The sequence below is a fragment of the Dromiciops gliroides genome, chromosome 2 (genome assembly GCF_019393635.1).
Source record: "Dromiciops gliroides isolate mDroGli1 chromosome 2, mDroGli1.pri, whole genome shotgun sequence".
Classification (NCBI taxonomy): Eukaryota; Metazoa; Chordata; class Mammalia; order Microbiotheria; family Microbiotheriidae; genus Dromiciops; species Dromiciops gliroides.
In genome coordinates, this window is record NC_057862.1 from 265,784,712 (window position 1) to 265,804,349 (window position 19,638).

At 36.8% G+C, this 19,638-nt stretch overlaps 1 protein-coding gene across 7 annotated transcripts in view; it reads right to left on the reverse strand.

The window, feature by feature from the left end:
* Positions 1–19,638, reverse strand: part of PACS2 (phosphofurin acidic cluster sorting protein 2) — a 298,609-nt gene that overhangs the window by 170,958 nt on the left and 108,013 nt on the right. For all 7 annotated transcript variants that reach the window (XM_043985957.1, XM_043985954.1, XM_043985953.1 and 4 more), the window contains exon 4: positions 13,160–13,285. In XM_043985957.1, the coding sequence (XP_043841892.1) occupies positions 13,160–13,285 (126 nt within the window). The remainder of the gene's footprint in view (positions 1–13,159; positions 13,286–19,638) is intronic.

Consider the following 19,638-nt stretch of genomic DNA (forward strand, 5'->3'; position numbering starts at 1 on the left):
AGAACTTTTTCTAATAGGGACCCCATTAATTACTGCCTAGATCCCTAGACATGAGCCATGGCTAAGGTCTGAATAATCAAATACAGCTAATTCTAAGTAAGTTATGGACACTGAAAAATGGAAATATATGGAGGAAAAGAATCTACACTTGGTATAATTATTTTCTACAAAATTTTAACTGATACAAATTGATTTTTATAACAAGGAGACTACCCCAATCATCATACATTACCAAGTAGAGAAGTATGGCAGCCAAAGACAAGAGTAGTTTAGAATATAGACTCCTTTGTAAAATCTTTTTTTTTTTTTTGGGGGGGGGGGGAAGGGAAGGGCAATGAGGGTTAAGTGACTTGCCCAGGGTCACACAGATAGTAAGTGTCAAGTGTCTGAGCAGGATTTAAACTCGGGTCCTCCTGAATTCAGGGCTGGTGCTTTATCCACTGCACCACCTAGCTGCCCCCTCCTTTGTAAAATCTTAAAGAGAAAAATGGTGGATCAGTAGTGTCCCATGAAGAAGTAAGAAAGAGTGGAATGAAAAACAAGTTTAAAGAAAGTCTAAAAAAAAAAAAGTCTAACAAAAGAAAGGAACATTTAAGGATGGAATTAGATGGATAACAACATAAAAAATGGGGGGGGGGGGAGAGAGAAATCAATAAAGCTTTTAAAACAAACTTTTCCCCACCAAGGATATTGGAGCCATTATGTAGAAAGAGGTGGAACTGAAGAAAAAAAATGGGGATGTAGAAAGACTAGACTAAGTATATACAAAGAGGTACATAATTTTGAGGACACTAATTTTCAAGCTATCTTAAAAGGGGAACAAATAAAAAATGAGGAGAAAAAAATCTTGGTCCTAATTATTACCCTTTAAGAAGTGCCTGAGAAAACATTATTACTAACATTTCATATGTTTACTTACCCATTTATATAAACTATAAGAAAAATCTATGCATGCATCAAAAGAATCCTTGCTGGAACAACTTTTACAAGGGATATTCAAAAGTAAACCACATTGGGGGCATCTAGGTGGCACAGTGGATAGATCACTGGCCCTGGATTCAGGAGGGACCTGAGTTCAAATCCGACCTCAGACACTTGACACTTATTAGCTGTGTGACCCTGGGAAAGTCACTTAACCCTCATTGCTCTGCAAAAAAAAAAGAAAAGGTAAACCACATTTTTAACATCATATATTTCAAGGAAAAATGTAGAGAATTAGAATCCCACCATACTTCTTGATTATATATACTTGGCAAAGAAGTTCACCTCAATTATAAAGGAAATCCAGGGCATAGCCCAAGTTGAAAAGGGAGTCCCAATCAACAGTGAGGAAAAGAAAGGTGAAATCCTCCACATGTTCCTGTTTGCAGATGACATTGTGCCAAAAATGCATCAAGCCCTGGAATACTGGAATACCTTCCTAAATAATATCCATAATTGCTCAAGAGAATTTAACTACTTTCTTTTTAATTTTAAGTGAAAAATGAATATTGCCCTTCCAGAATCAAATATAAAACTTTCTATTTGTCACTCCACCCTGTACCTTTCCAGTCTTCTTACACCTTATCTTCCCCATCCTGCATACTGTTACATCCAGTGATTCTAGCCTCCTTGCCAATTCCTCAAACAAGACACTTTATTTCCCAACTCTGGGCACTTTCATTGGCTGTTCCTTATGCCTGGAATGTTCTTCCTCTTTATCTCTATCTCTTGGCTTCCTTCAAGACCACCTTCTACAGGAAGCCTTTCCCTATCCCTCTCAATTCTAGTGCCTTCCTCCTGTTATTCCAATTGATCATTATATGTCGTTTGTATATATTAGTTTGGAAATTTTCTCCCCCATTACTCTGAGAACAGAGGCTAGAACAAAAATTTTATGAAATTAATTTTAGGGTAGAATACTCACATTGAGTAAATTCCCTTTAACATGCAGATCAACAACTTGTGTATAACATAAACTTTTCATACTGAAAAATGTGATGGAGGCAACACTAGAAATTAAGTCTTCCCAATTTCAAAGTCATCCCTTTGTTCATTATACCACATTGCCTCAGATAATAAAAGGTGGTGGTTGTTGTTTAGTTGTTTTTCAGTTGTGCCTGACTCTTCGTGAACCCTTTTGGTGTTTTTTTTTGCCAAAGATACCGGAGTGGTTTGCCATTTCCTTCGCCAGCTCATTTTACAGATGAAGAAACTGAGGCAAACAGGGTTGTGACAAGATCCCTGCTAAGTTTTCAATTCTTTGCCACCACAAAAAGAACTGCTATAAATATTTTTATGCATTCTTAAAGTTTACCTTGTTCATTTCCCTCTACCATTTCTCTTATTTCACTCATCTCTTTGCCCCTTCCTTTCATGTTTCTTCATTGAGTGAAATTTTTTTTTCTGTACCCAACTGCATGTAGTTTTTTTCCCATTCTAAGCAGTATAGTTCTAAGCAGTTTAGATGACAGTGAAGTTCAAGTATTAACTGTTCCCACACCCACCCCATCCCTTTCTATTTGTATTTTTTGGGGTACCCCAATTACTGTGATAATTTCTCCCAACCTTCCTCTCCCTCTTCTGCCCCATTATATTCCTCTTCCCCTCCAATAAAAACAACATACTCAAGCCTTCTATATAATTTAATTTCCCTTAAACCCTTGACAAGGATAGAGTTCTGAGGGAATATGTGTCATAATGAAACATCCTTGTGTATTCCCTTAGAATTATTAATCTGTGTTTATCTTTTTGTGATTCTCTTGACTCCCCCGTTTGTACTTAAAAATTTCTATACAGTTCTGGTCTTTTCAATAGGTATGTTAGGAAGTGTTTTACTTTATTAAAGGTCACTTTTTTCCCCCTGTAGGATTATACTCAATTTTGCTGGGTAGGTTATTCCTAGTTGCAAGTTTATATCCTTTGCTCTCCTGGAATTCTATATTACAAACTCTCTCCTCCTGGATAATGGTGGCTGCTAAATCGTAGCTGATTCTGACAGTCAATTTTGGGTACTTGAATTCTCTCTTTCTGGCTGCTTGCAATATTTTTATTTTTTTGACCAAGAAGTTCTGGATTTGGACTTTAATGTACATGGGAGTTTGATTTGCAGTTTCTTTCAGGAGTTGATTGGTAGATTCTATTTCCATGTTATCCTCCTTCTGGTTCTAAGAGATCTGGGAAATTTCTTTTTAAGATGTCTAGGATCTGTTTTTTCCCCCTTTGGTTGTGGCTATCAGGTAATACAATGATTTTTTGGGGGGGAGGTAGGGCAGGCAATGAGGGTTAAGTAACTTGCCTAGGGTCACACAGCTAATAAGTGTCAAGTCTCTGAAGCTGGATTTGAAGTCAGGTTCTTCTGACTCCAGGGATGGTGCTTTATCTATTGCACCATTTAACCACCCCCTAATACAATGATTTTTAAATCATCTCTCCTTGATCTGTTTTTTCAGTTGCTTTTGTCCTAAGATAACCTAACATGTTCTTCTATTTTTTTCAGTCTCCTTATACAAAATCACTATGATGGAAATATTTTACATAATTGCACATATATAACCTACGAAAAAGTAAAACTTAGACTCCGTGTTTCCAGAGCTAAGGCCCAGCAAGAAAACGGAGTCCTGAGCTTGGCAGGACAAAAATCCTTTGCAATCACCCTCTGAATGATCTCACCCTCTGTGCTAGTCACATAGTTCAACAGGTGTTCTCTGGTCAAAGACAAACACTGAGGGACGGCTAGGTGGCACAGTGGATAAAGCACTGGCCCTGGATTCAGGAGTTCCTGAGTTCAAATCCGGCCTCAGACACTTGACACTTACTGGCTGTGTGACCCTGGGCAAGTCATTTAACCTCATTGCCCTGTTAAAAAAAAAAAAAAAAGACAAACACTGGATGAAGTCAGAATATTCTGCAGTGAATCAAACTTGTCACGTGTTTGCTACTCCCTTAACTCACTGAACAGTCACTAATATAAGTATTGAGAACTTCCCACACTACCTCAGGTCCTCCCAACTAGGGGTGGGACCTGGCACATGTGTCTATAGCTCCACCTTGCTTGCAAGTCTTTTTCCTCACTTAGAAAAAAAAAACTTTCTCTCTAATTCCTGACTCACCTGTCTCTGGCCTATTTTGTGAAGCTCCAGCCATACATAGGTTAGAGACTGGTTCTGGAAAAAGTCCAGTTGACACCTTGTTTAGTCCCTTATAGACTGCTCATTCATATTATTTGCTAGCACTGAGGCAGGACTCTATTGTTTTACCCATACTCAGATCCAGTCTTGGGTGGCAGTCCCAGGCAGGGGAGGCGCACAAGCACAATAGAGCTTGTAGCCATAGTGGAGCAGGCTTCATAGTTCCAGGGCAGAAAAGCAGGCCTGTGTTTGTTTGCAGAGCAGAGCAAAGGCAGGAGAGTAGTAAACATTCCTCTCCTTAAACTATACCACCTTGGAAGAAGTATCTTAGAGAACAGCTGCACAAACCTGAAGCTTGGGACAGTGCACCCTCCACCCTGGAAGCAGTACCCGACTTTAACAAAGAGTTAAAAGTCAAGAAATAGACTGGGAAAATGAGCAAACAGGAAAAAAAAAGGTGACCCTAGAAAATTTCTATGGTGACAAAGATCAAAATATACCCTCAGAAGAAGATAACAAAGTCAAAGCTCCTACATACAAAGCTTCCAAGAAAAATATGAATTGGTCTCAGGCTATAGAAGGGCTCAGAAAAGACTTTGAAAATAAAGTAAGAGAGGTAGAGGAAAAAATGGAAAGAGAAATGAGAGTGATGCAAGAAAATCATGAAAAAAAGTCAACAGCTTGATAAAGGAGACACAAAAAAATACTGAAGAAAATAACACTTTAAAAAACAGATTGGGCCAATTGGTAAAAGAGACACAAAAATCCAATGAGGAAAAGAATGCCTTGAAAAGACAAACTGGTCAAATGGAAAAGGAGGTACAAAAGCTCTCTGAAGAAAATAATTCCTTAAAAATTAGGATTGAGCAAGTGGAAGCTAATGACTTTATGAGAAATCAAGAAACAATAAAGCAAAACCAAAAGAATGAAAAAATAGAAGGCAATGTGAAATATCTCACTGGAAAAACAACTTACTTGGAAAATAGATCCATGAGAGATAATCTGAAAATTATTAAACTACCTGAAAGACATGATCAAAAGAAGAGCCTAGACATCATCTTCCAAGAAACTGTTAAGGAAAATTGCCCTGATATTCTAGAACCAGAAGGTAAAATAGAAATTGAAAGAATCCACCAATCGCCTCCTGAAAGAGATCCCAAAATGAAAACTCCCAGTAAAATTATAGCCAAGTTCCAGAGCTCTCAGGTCAAGGAGAAACAATTCAAGTATTGTGGAACAACAGTCAGGATAACACAGGATCTAGCAGCTTCCACATTAAGGGATCAGAGGGTTCTGAATATGATATTCTAGAGGGCAAAGGAACTAGGACTGTGACCAAGTATCACCTAGCCAGCAAAATTGAGTATAATCTTTCAGGGGAAACAATGGGAATTCAACGAAAGAGAGAACTTTCAGGCATTCTTGATGGAAAGACCTGAGCTGAATAGAAAATTTGACTTTCAAATACAAGACTCTAGAGAAGCATAAAAAGGTAAACAGGAAAAATAAATTATATGGGATATTAAAAAGTTAAACTGTTTACATTCCTACATGGGAAAATGATACTTGTCACTCATAGGAACTTTCTCATTAGGGCAGCTGGATGGAGTATATTTAGACACAAGGCACAGGTGTAAGTTGAATATGAAGGGATGATATCTTTAAAAAAAAATTAAGGGTGAGAGGAATACACTGGGAGAAAGGGAAGGGAGAGGTGGAATGGGGTAAAATATCCCACATAAAAGAAACAAGAAAAAGCTTATACAGTGGAGGGGAAGATGTAAGAGGTACTGGGGAGTGAGTGAACCTTAATCTCATCAGAACTGGATCAAGGGGGCAGCTAGATGGCACAGTGGATAGAGCACCGGCCTTGGAGTCAGGAGGACCTGAGTTCAAATCTGGCCTCAGACACTTAACACGTACTAGCTGTGTGACCCTGGGCAAATCACTTGACCCCAATTGCCTCACTTAAAAAAAGAAAAAAAGAACTGGATCAAAGAGGGAATAACATACACACTCAATTAGGTATAGTAATCCATCCCACCCTGCAGGAAAGTAGGAGAGGAAGGGGGGATGATAGAAGGGAGGGCAGATTGGTGGAGGGGGCAGTCAGAAGCATAACACTTTTGAGGAGGGACAGGGTGAAAGAAGATAGAAAATAGAGTAAATGTCATAGGGAGGGAATAGGATGGAGGGAAATACAGTTAGCAATACTAACTGTGAAAAAAAGTTGAAGCAAGTTTGTCTGACAGACCTCATTTCTCAAACACAAAGAGAACTGAGTTAAATTTGTTAAAATAAGAGCCATTGATAGATGACCAAAAGATATGAAGTTTTCAGATGAAATAATCAAAGCTACCTATAGCCATACCCAAAAAAATCCTCTAACTCACTATTGATTGGAGAGATGCAGGTCAAAACAATTCTGGGGTACTACCTCATAACTATGAGACTGGATAATAGGACAGCAGAAGAAAATGACAAATGTTGTAGGGGATATGGGGAAAATGAGACATTAATGCATTCTTGGTGAAGTTGTAAACTGATTCAAACATTATGTAGAGCAATTTGGAACTACAGTCAAAGGGCTATAAAACTCTTTGACTTAGTAATACCACTACTAGGTTGGTATCCAAAAAGATAAAAAACAAAAAGCTGAATTTGGGGAATGGCTGAACAACTTGTGGGAGGAGATTATAATGGAATACTATTGTGCTATAAGAGATGATGAGCAGGATGCTATCAGAAAAACCTGGAAAGACTTACATGAGCTGATGCAAAGTGAAAGGTACTTTATACAAAGTAACAGCAACATTGTAAAAGTTATCAGCTGAAAATGACTTAGCTATTTTCAGCAATACAATAATCTAAGACAACTCTGAAGGACTTATAAAAAAATGCAATCCATCTCCAGAGAGGGAACTGATGGTGTCTGAATATAGATTAAAGCATAATTTTTTTAAAATTCCTTTTTCTTAAGGGTTTTTTTTTACTGTTTTTTTTTTCACAACCTGACAAATGTAGAAATGTTTTGCAAGACTATGCATGTATAACATATACTGAATTGCCTGTGTTCTTAAGGGCGGGGGGTGAAGAGAATTGGAACACAATGTTTTAAAAATCGATGTTAAAAACTGTTTTTACGTGTAATTTGGGGGAAAAAATAAACTTCTAAATAAATGAGAAAAAAACCCTTCTCTTTTGTTTGCTTATTTTTTCAGCCTACTTCTTGACTTCAGATTTTATGTTAAGGCTTGGCTGAGTATTTCTGGGGAGAATGTCTTAACTAACTTGTGTCCTCTTGGGTTCTTATGCTGGTTTCTTAGAGTACTGAGTGTTACATTATTCCATGATCTCAAGCTAGGAAACTGCATGTTTTCAGTGCTTCCAAGTTGTCTGATCCAGGGCAAAGTCTGGTCATTGTTCTGCTAGTCCAAACTTTGCAAGGCCTTGACCCCCTGGGCTTGGATCTGTGCAACAATTCTATTGGCTTATCCCTTGTTGAAAGTTCCAACAGCCTGCTAGTGGATTCAAATACTGTCAGCTAGCTGCAAAGCTCTGTTCAGCATGACAGAAGGACAGGCTCCACTTGGGTCTGGCATTCTCATCCTGGTTATTCTGTTGCAGGTGACAGATTGAGATAATGGTAGAAACTAAGACCCCACTATTCTTTTTTTTTGGGGGGGGGGAGAACGGGACAATGAGGGTTAAGTGACTTGCCCAGGGTCACACAGCTAGTAAGTGTCAAGTGTCTGAGACTGGATTTGAACTCAGGTCCTCCTGATTCCAGGGCCAGTGCTTTATCCACTGTGCCACCTAGCTGCTCCCAAGAACCTACTATTCTGAACTTACTCAGTACACAGCCTAAGATGAACAGTCTTTACCTTGTAATGAACACCTTAGGTGCAGTTCTCCAATTCAGTTAGTCCTGGATTTGTGACCCTGAACCAGGGTAGTGAGCAACAGAATTGCCAGGTAATATTTATTCTTGCACCCTCCATAAGGTTGGATTTCTTTTTTGCAAGATTTGGAGAGTCAATGTCCTTACACTGTGATGTCCAGAATTGAATATAAATTTTCAGATAAGGTCTGACCTGAATTCCTAAAAGCTAAGCTTCTCAACATAGCCCAAGATTGAACTAGCTTTTGTGGCTGCCATACAACACTGCTGACTCCTACTATATTGTGCCCACTCTACTTCCAGATCTTTTTCTTTTCTTTTCTTTTTTTTTTAGTGAGGCAACTGGGGTTAAGTGACTTGCCCAGGGTCACACAGCTAGTAAGTGTCTGAGGCTGGATTTGAACTCAGGTACTCCTGACTCCAGAGCCGGTGTTCTATCCACTGTGCCACCTAGCTGCCCCAGATCTTTTTCAAACAAAGTGTTGTGTGGTAAGATGTGGAAAGATGAATGAATTTGGAGAGGATATGGGTTCAAATCCCACCTCTGCCACTCTCTAACCCTGGGCATCCAATCACTTACCAAGTCTTAGTTTTACCCTTTGTAACAGCTCCCAAATATGTCTTCTTTTTTGTATTTAACAAAGTTACCATCCTGATGCAGGGAGGACCTCATCAAATCATAACAGGCTATAGCCTGCTGGTTGGTCTTCCTGCCTGAAATCTGTTCTCATTCTAGTCCATCTTCTACTCAGCTGCCAAATTACTTTAAGTAAAGGATGCTATCTTTCTATACAATAAACTCCAGGGGCTTCCTACAACCTCCAAGATCAAATATAAAATCATGTTTGGGGTTTTTTTTAAACTTCTCATAACTTGGTCCTTTCCTACCTGTGTTGTCTTCTTACAAAACTTTTGTGCCCTTTATGTACTCCTTGCTGTTCTTTGCATACAACACTCCATTTTCTGACTCTCATTGTCTCCCATGTTGGAAACTCCCTCCTTCCTCAATTCTACCCCTTGTTTTCTCCTTCAAGCCTCAGTTAAAATCCAGCCTTATATAAGAAGCCACTACCAGTCCTCCTTTGATTTCCCTCTGGGATTATGCCCAAATACACACAAATATACATATACTGTTTGGATATAGTTGTTTGTCTTGTCTTTCTTAGACTGTGAGCTCCTTGAGAACAGGGACTGGTTCAGGATTTTTTCTTTTGGTCTTTCTTTGTATTCCTAGTGCTTAGAACACAGCAGCTCCTTAATAAATGCTTGTTTACTAAATGATTGCTGCCTTTATGGCACTGGGAGAATAATAAACGTTTTGGACCTCAGCTTCCTCATAAAAAAAAATACAGTTAGTGTGGCATTTTAAATTATTGATATCTTTTCTTTTCACATTATTTAAATGTCCCCTTTATCCCTTCTTCTCCCTCTCCATCTTTTAGAGCCATTTCTTATAATAAAGGACTGCCTTGAAAAAAGTGGAGGAAAAAAAAATTGACATCACATGAAATGCAACACTGATTTTCAGTTGTTTTGTCATTGTGTTTCTTCATGTTTACATTGTTGTAATCATTATGTAGATTGTTTTCCTGGTTTTAATTATTTCACTATGCAACAGTTCATATAAATCTTTCCATGCTATATTCATTCTATTCATATCTTCTTTTTTCTTCTTTTTTTCTTTGCGGGGTAATTGGGGTTAAGTGACTTGCCCAGGGTCACACAGCTAGTAAGTGTTAAGTGTCTGAGGCCGCATTTTAACTCAGGTCCTCCTGAATCCAGGTCTGGTGCTCTATCCACTGTGCCACCTAGCTGCCCCTATTCATATCTTCTTGTAATTTCTTAGAACACAGTAATATTCTGTAGCATTCATTTTTTTTCCAACATCCAGGGATGAGTTCATCTATGCTAGGTGACAGAAATTTATCAAGGGTAACCAGAAACCTTCTTAATATTTCCTTAATTCATCCTAGCAGAGAAAATAGATGTAACATGAATAACTCGCCCTTCTTTCTGTGGTCATCTATCTGATCCACCCCAAGCAACAGTCATGTCCCCTCTTTGGTTCTCATTGTCTCCTCCTTCTTATAATCTAGCTTTAAAAAATGCCTTCATTGTTTAGCTTCCCACTTGAGCTTTAGCTCACGCTGAGCTTTACCCATTGCTGATATGGGACAAAGCCATGCTCTTATAATAGAGGACCATTGTTACCTGCTTCCATCTTTGATAGAGATCTTTAGAAGATATCTAATTCGAGCGAGTTGCATGTGCACTGACACAGATCTTCAAACAATTCTTCTATTTTCTCCTCATGGGAACTGCTTTCCTTTGTGTCTTCAGAATTTCATTTTGAGAGTTTCCCATGCCTTCTAGGTTAACACTCTCTGTAGAATCCATTTACTTAAACCATTGGGGTCTACTTCTTCTGAATCCTTTGAAAACTGCTTTTCCAAAGTCTAGGGTATACGTCAAGTCTATGCTGACATTTTTTTTCCTCTATCACAAACTACCAGGGAGTGGTTATTGACACTATAATGTTCCCCATTATTTCCACTCCAACTTGGTACTTGTCATGAGAATAAGATCTAGACTAGGATCTTGCTTTATTGATTTCTCTACTCTTTGAAGTATGAAATCAGTCAAAAATGTATTAGCTTTCCTGTTTTTGACATAGAAAGAGCTCTAGCAGATGCCTGATGTTCTCTATCACTATTAACTATTAACTATCACTATTAACTCTATCACTGTTAACAAAATTCCTATTTTTCTTTATAGCTATAAGAGCTATGAGAAAGAAAATATATGTCTTATATGCTGAAATGCTAAAGTCAACTAAAAACACAAGAAAATTTCAGTCTATCTTAAAGGTTTTATGTCATGCCTTCCATTCAACTATCACCCCATCTCCCTTCTCATCTTCATTGTTAAACTGTGAAAAAGACAGGTCTATGCTGATCTCATTTACTCCTCAGTTCTTGAAATCAAGTTTCTGACCCCACTATTCTACTAAAACTGCTCTCTCTCAGTTGCCAAATCCAATGGCAGCTTCTCAGTACTCAACTTCCTCAATTTCTCTGCATCATATGAAATGACCACTCCTCCCTTGCCTTTCATGCCCCTGATCTCCTGGTTCTTCTCCTACCAGACATTTCTTTGTTTATCTCTTGAATTGGTTCATCATTCTCCCATCTCATAAATGTGGGTGATCTTCAAAAAACCTTGTCCTAAGAACACTTGAGATATTAACACCTGGACATGCTCCTGGTACCTTAAAACTTAAACTCCAAACTAAACTCATCATCTTCCTCCTCATATTTGTCCCCGTTGCCAGAAAGAAGGTGGCGTAGGAGCTGCATAATACAGAGAATTTTTAAAAGTGGAAATGAGAATTCAATTTAGGCATGAGAAACAGTACTATTTCTGATGATGGCTCTACCTCTTAGGCTTCTATCTTCCATCAAGTCTAATAAACTTCCAGCTACTATTAATATTACCTTCCTTTTTCCACACTCAAACTTATTTCAGACAGACCTTCATCACCTTCCCCCATAACAAAAATGTTTATGATAGACTCTTTTTAAAAATTTTTTAATTTTTATTTTTCTCAATTACATGTAAAAATATTTTTTGAGTTCCAAATTTTTGTACAACCCTCCCAAGGCCAGCAAGCAATTTAAAATAGGTTATACATTACAATATAATAGACTCTTTTTTTTTTTTTTTGGCGGGGCAATGGGGTTAAGTGACTCCAGGGCCGGTGCTCTATCCACTACGCCACCTAGCCGCCTCAGTATAATAGACTTAACCAGTATTCTTGCCTCCAGTATCTTCTCTAATTCATCCTTCACATAGTTGCTGAGATATGGGCAGCTAGATGGTAGAGTTGATAGAGTACTGTCCCTGGAATCAGGAGGACCTGAATTCAAATCTGGCCTCAGATACTTGACACATACTAGCTGTGTGACTCTGGGTAAGTCACTTAACCCTAACTGCCTCCCACATCTGGGGCTATCTCCAGTTGTCCTGTTGTATACCTTGCCACTGGATCAAGATGGTTCTGGAGGAAAGAGTAACCTTGGTGACCTTGCACAGCCCCCCCTCACTTCAATTCACTTCAAATCAAGATATCCCCTCCTTGATATCATGGTCCTTTTCAAGAACAAAAGACAAACAACAATTGCTGACATAATCTTCTAATGCCCTGGTCACTCCCTTACACACAGTTCTTCAGTGGCTCCCTCCTTTGAAGTTCCCCACAATCTGGCTCTAATTCTCAGACCAATTTCACATATTCTACATTTCAGCCAAATTAATGATAAGATAGCCTATCTTACCATGAATATAGTCCCTCTTGATCTCTATTAAAATCCTATTTCTTTAAAGTGTAGCACAAGGGCCACCTCTTGCTAAAGGCATTCTATCCTTCCTCAAATTTTCTTCTGCCCATATCACACTATACTTCATATCAACCTCCCTGCTCTGCTAAGCCTCTATAAAGCAGTAACAAAAACAAGTTTTTAACATAAAAGTGTTGCTTTTGTTAAAGGTATTTTACAATTTTATCTTTTATACCAAAAGCTATTTCTGGCTTCCTATGAATTTCTTTCTTTCTTTTCTTTTTTTTCTTTTTATGGGGCAATGAGGGTTAAGTGACTTGCCCAAAGTCACACAGCTAGTAAGTGTGAAGTGTCTGAGGCCGGATTGAAACTCAGGTCCTCCTGAATCCAGGTCTAGTGTTTTATCCAATGTGCCACATAGCTGCCCTATGAATGAAGTTCTAACAATAATTCTACAGTAATTAGCTTTTGCATAATATTAATGGGCCTAAAATTTGGTACATCAGGGGCCTGTATGCTACTTGAAGGAAGAAAAGTATATAATTTTTCAAGTTTGTATTTCCAAAGCCTAGCAAAGTGCCTTCAATATAGTAGATACTTGATAAACATTTGTTGAACTGAAACACTGTTATAATGATCTTTCTGGTATTCTGTTAACAACTTTCCTCTTTTTGCAATTTTTAAATGTAATCTAATCACTATATTACTTTATAGTGAATGGCACTCTATAATGAGTAATGCAATAGACTCTAGTGTACATCTTTGAATTTACAATTATTCATCTATCAGTTATTAGATTTTTAAGAACCTACCTCAGCCATGTTGATGGATCCCACTGCCAATGTTTTGTAGCCCAAAATAGTTCGGTTTTTGTATCGTTTCCTTCTCTGCAGCATAATCTGAAGTTTGTTGCCTTCTCTTTTCAAGAAATGAGGATACTGTAAAATACAATTCGACAATTAAAACTTCCACACTTATGACATTATTTTATTATTTGACTTTATAAAGTTTATAATAATCTTTCCCCCAACACAGATCAAGGCCTTCCATTATACTGAAGAGGAAAGTAGGAAGCAAGTTAAATAGCATAACATGGCTAAAAAAAATCCCCAAACAATTGGTATCTGACAATATTTTAGCAATTGGGAACTTAAATGTTTTAATCTCTGTTAAGATTTAGAAACTAAATAGTTCTATAAATATTACATTTTTTTAAAAAGCACAAGTAATATGGTCCATTATCCTTAAGGAACTGAAATTCAGTTTTACATCCATGTAAAAAGGTATAAAAAGCCAAGAGGCTTTCTGCAAATATATTTTTATGATGTTTATAAATGGCTCATAATTAATAGTAGCCAGACTAAAAATGGGTTTAATGTATGCAAGATAGTATGTAAATAAGATATGTAAGATAGTCATCTATATAAGACAGTCAATGATATTCATTAACATACATTAAAATTCTAACAAGTTTCATTCTGTTCAGTTCCATTTTAATCATGCCCATGTTTATGAATGTAATTTCCATGTATGTAAATGAAAAATTATTGTTTCCTATAAAGTCCTGCACTGCTTCACATGTAGTTTGTCACCACATACCTAAATCAAATGACCCTTTTGGTCACCAGATTATCTAAATATATTTTTAATATATTCATAGCCACTCCTATATTGTATCATATTCATATGTGTTACATTCATACAATGTATTACAATGACAATGTATTATATATAATCACGACATTAAGTAATTCTGTATTGCCATAAGTATACAAAAAAAATTATCTAAAATTTAAAAATAAAAATATAAACTGAAAACAACCACAGGCTGACAAATTAGAATCTGATGCTGTATAAACTGTGTAAATTTTATATGAAATGGAAATGATATACAGAATGGTCAACCTTACCAATTCCAAGATCATCAAATAATATAATGTAAAGGCTGAAATAACAAAGCTAGTTTTTAGAGGAGAGGAAACGGATGTAAAAAAGGAAAAAGCTGAGAAGGATTTTATCTTTTCAGAAAAATAGAAAATTCTTTTGCAAACCCAGATTTGTAATAACATTCATTAAAATCATTAAAATTAAAAATTAGAGCAGGTAGGTAGCATAGTGTTATGCCTGGACTCAGGAAGATCTGAGTTCAAAACCTGCTTCCGACTAGCTGTGTGACCCTGGGCAAATCATTTAACCTCTGGGTAACTCAGTTTCCAATTGTGAAAGGGAGATAATAACGACACCTATCTCCCAGGGTTGTTGTGAAAATCAAATGAAATAATTGTGAAGTGACCAGTACAATGACTGGTGTATAGTAGGTACTTAATAAATGCTTATTCCCATTTCTATTAAAATTCTGCCCTACCACTAATTTCATTGTTATAGTAAAGATGTTTTTATAAACATAAAAAGATTTTTAATAAACATCAAAGGTTTAAAAGGATATAAAACTAAAATATTTTAATTTCCAAAGAAAGAATAAAGGAAAGAGGTCAGACATGATGATATACAACTGTTATCCCTGCTGCTGGGGAGGGCTGAGGTTGGTGGATTGCTTGAGCTCAGAAGTTTTAAGCTGCAGTGTTCTAGATAATGTCCTCATTAAGTCAGACACAAATATATTCAGTCTCTGGGAAGAGGGAGGGGAGGAATAGATAGCCATTACGTACAGAAAAAGAAAAGAACAAAAAGAACCAGGCTGATTTGGTAAGTAAATTAAGTAGAATCTCTTGTTAGTGGTTATTGTAATCCTTTTCGTTTCTCTGTAATTCACCACAAAATTGCTATAAACTCATGCTATTAATGTTTAAACCTAAAATTATGGGGAATGACCCCTCAGACAATTTTAGTTTTTGTCTATGTTTGTTAATATGAGTTTTCTGTATGCAGTCAATGGGCAGAACAAAGGGCTTTAACTTTTAATGAGCATCCACTATAAGGTATGAATTGGTTTATCCATAGACTTTGTGACATCAACCTATTAGATTATCTCTATATTTATCCATTAATTCCAGGGCTACAGAGATGACAATGTGAACTGGATAAAGAAGTACACTTCAGAAATATTATGGTTTATATTTGCAATGATGTATTACCTTTTTTATTTTATATTTCCACAGTCTTCTTTATTTTAAGGGAAAACATTTTTAGGCCAAGTCTAACTTCTTTCAAGTCTTATGTAAAATAGAAGGCAATATGGCAAAGGCCTAGGAGTGTCTAAGGACAAGTCATTTAACCTCTTAGCAACATACAGCCCCTGCCTACTCCCCCCAGATGAATTTTCTAAAAGGAGTTAAAAGGAGGATAGTTAATATGTATGAGTGGAGGAAGTTTTTTCATGGGGAAAAAAGTGAATAATCTGTAATTTAAAAAAATGAACTTGACAAGTATTAACAAGCATGAAGAGGGGCAGCTAGGTGGCGCAGTGGATAGAGCACCAGCCCTGGAGTCAGGAGGACCTGAGTTCAAATCCGGCCTCAGACACTTAACACTTACTAGCTGTGTGACCCTGGGCAAGTCACTTAACCCCAATTGCCTCACTAAAAAACAAAAACAAAAACAAAAACAAACAAGCATGAAGATTCCTATAACTCTCCCTCACCTCTAACAAAGAAAGAGGGTTGTATTTGAAACTTAAAACTACAGAAAAATCATCATTCTGCTTATCTGTGTCATCTTCAGTAACCAATCAGAGCTGACCAGCCAGCCCAATGGCCCTGCTCAAAACTGGAATGAAAGGAAATGCCAGTAGTCCACCCAACACTTACAAAAAGAAGTTTACTTAGTCATACCAGAGGAAGGACTTGGAGAACAGGGAATAATATTCAGGGAGAAATGTTGACTCTGTAGAGCACAACTTTCTCCTGAGGCTTGTTTGACTTCCTAAATCTGAGAAGAGCACCATATTCTTCAGACCAGGAAAGCAGGAAGCTATGTTAATGGCTGAGCCTTATTTCCCAAAGTCAATCATCTCAAGGACAGTTTGCATACTTTTTCTGTAAAAACTAGCATAACAGACCTTTGGGTAGAGCATTAGGAGATTGCTCCTGTTGAATCTTTTGAACATTCGTTTGCTCTGTGTAATTTTAAAACTTTACTGATGTTCTTTTCTCCCTTTTTATCTTTTATTCTGCATCACCGTCACAACTCCCCCCCTAATTAAGACCCTTGCTTAAAAAAAAAAAAAAGTACAAATAAGTAAAAAAAACAAAACAAAACCATACGTTGGCTATGTCTAAAAATCTCTCTTTATGTAACTCTAGTCTCATCAATTCTCTGGCATCAATCTTCAGGAGCCATGATTGGTCTTTGTTCTTAAAACTTTAGTTTCCCTTTATAGTATTTTAGTCAATGTATAAATTAATCATCTAGGGGGCAGCTAGGTGGCACAGTGGATAAAGCACCAGCCTTGGATTCAGGAGGACCTGAATTCAAATCTGACCTCAGACACTTGACACTTCCTAGCTGTGTGACCCTGGGCAAGTCACTTAACCCTCATTGCCCCGTGCCCTCCCCCCCCCCAAATAACCCAATTCACTGGTTCTCAAACTTGCTGGTCTCAAGACTTTTACACTTTTCAAAACTGAGGACGTTTCTCCCAAAAGTTTTTGTTTATGTTAGTTATGTCTATCATAGAAACAGAGATACTCTAAATTGCTTGAACCCCCCGCCAAGTTATCCAGGTAACCAGAGGACTATATGAGGACATACCAACAATTCATTGCAGTAGTAGTAGAATCTCTGAAGAAGTTTGAGATTACAAAGGACTTTCCCTGCCTTTGCTTTACAATTTATGCTGGAGACCTGAACTGTCAGATTGCAAATGGAATGAGGAACGCAATTATTTGTCTTTATCAGTACTGGTGGCAGATTTTTGATTGTACAGACATCTCACCAGAAAAAACAAAACAGGCCATAAATCTTAACTGTATCTCCTAAAACTGTGACCCTGCTGTTTAAATATACCCTTCTCTGAGTGAATGTGGGGGTGGGGGGTCCTCTCTTAAGATTCCTCCATGCATTCACATCAATCTTGCTGAGAAATAAAAATGGGTGCTAATATAGACAACTGTGCTTCATTCTGTTTCTGTTTTTCTGGGGGCCAGGTTCCTTTTGTTAACATTATCAATATCTATTGTATTAAAAATTAAAATGACATTATAAACCATTTTGACCTCATGGACCCCTTGAAAAGGTCTTGAGGAACCCCATGGATCCTTGGACCACACACCGAAAAACTTAATCTTCTTACTTCACTTTGCATCAGTTCAAATCATTCTTCTGAGGTTTCTCTGAATTATATGTTTTTTGCAGGACAATAATATTTTATTACATTCATATATCAGAATTAGTTTATTGATTCCCCAGATTATAGGTATTCACAGTTACCAGTTTTTTTTAATTTAAAAAAATTTTTTTTGTTTTGTTTGTTTATTATTTTGGGTGAGGCAATTGGGGTTAAGTGACTTGCCCAGGGTCACATAGCTAGTAAGTGTTAAGTGTCTGAGGCCAGATTTGAACTCAAGTCCTCCTGAATCCAGGGCCAATGGTCTATCTACTGCGCCACCTAGCTGCCCCCCTTTTTTTCTTAATAAAACAAAAAATGTTATTACAATTTTTTTTGTACATATGGGTTCTTTTCTTTGATATCTTTAGGGTATGTAAATAGTAGTAGCATATAACTAGCTCAAATAGTATACCACTTAGTGACTTTGAGTATACTTGAAAATCATTTTTCACAACAATAGACAGCACAGCATAACGGATAGAGAAATGGCATCAGAGGCACAAAGATTAAGTTCAGGTCCCACCTCTGACACACACTAGGTCTGTGTTTCAGGGAAATTCACTAGAAATGCTCTTCACCTTCATTGATTGAAGGGAGTTTCTTCACTCTGAAGTTCTCTATACTAATGAAAACACAATCCAGTCTCTATCCCTATTCCTACTGATGGGATAAAGTGACAGCTCCTCAACCACTGTATTAGTGTCCTCTAACAGCACCTTCAAAATCCCATATTTCCATTTGTCATCTTTGTTAATCTAATGGGTATGTGGTAGAACCATACAGTTTTTCTAATTTATATTTCTCTTTATCAGTGAGTAGGAGTATTTTTTCACACTGTTGCTGATATCTTGCCATTGTTCTTTTGAGAATGCTAGTTCAAATCCTTGTGAACATTTATAGGAGAATGACTTTTGTTCTTATATATTTATATCATAATTTCCTTAAATATCTTAGACATCAGACCTTTATAAGGGATATCAACTTTTCTCTCTTAATTAACTGTTTCCTTTGTAATTCTAACTACAATCATTTTGTTTATATAAAATAATTTTATATAATTATAATAAATATCAATATATTAATGTAATTATGTAATTTCAGTTAATTGTCCATTTTATTTCTTTCAATCACTTCGTCATGTCATGAGTGATGTCATGAGTTCATGTCACAGCAGCACCAAGAATTCATCCCCTGGAGTGAGTTCCCTTCCCTTTTAATTTAACTGTGATATGACCTTTTATATTTAGATCATGAATCCATTTGGAGCTCATTGTTCTAAATGATAGATGTTATTTTCCAATTTATTTGTCAGACTGTTGGCTACTTTTCCCAGCAAGTTTGTTAAATAGCAGGCTTGTCAAATAGAAGGTTCTTACCCCTGGTGTCTTTATCAAACACCATGCTACCATATTCAATTGTGTTCTCTTTTTTTCACCAGTAGTTAATACTTTTGATGATTACTACTTTTGTAATACATTTGTGATCTGGTACTTCTAAAGTCCCTTTCTTCCTACTTTTTTTTTTGGTTCCTCTCGGTGAACGTTGTAATTATTTTTTCTTGTTCTAATGCTTTACCTTTAGTAGTTTGATAGGCATAACAATGAATTATAAATTTGTTTTGGAAGTACTTTTTAAAAATGTTGACAACTACAATTATTTAAATCTTCCTTTATTTCTATGAAGAGAATTTTGAAATGGCTTATGTGACTGTTATGTACTTCTTGGTAGCTAGACTCCCAACAACCTGTAGTTATATAGAATGGATTTTCCCCCCATCTCTTTCCATGGGGTTTTATTGTTAATATGCAGAAACACTGATTATTTATGTTGGTTTGTTCTACATACTAGTATTTCATTGAAATTTTAAATTACTTCATGCTTTTTAGTTAACAGTCCAGGTTGCTCTAAGTAAAAGATCATATGGTCTGCAAAAAGCAATAATTTTGTTTCCTCTATCTATTCTTATTCTCTCGATTTCTTTCTCAAGCTTTATGCTAATATTTA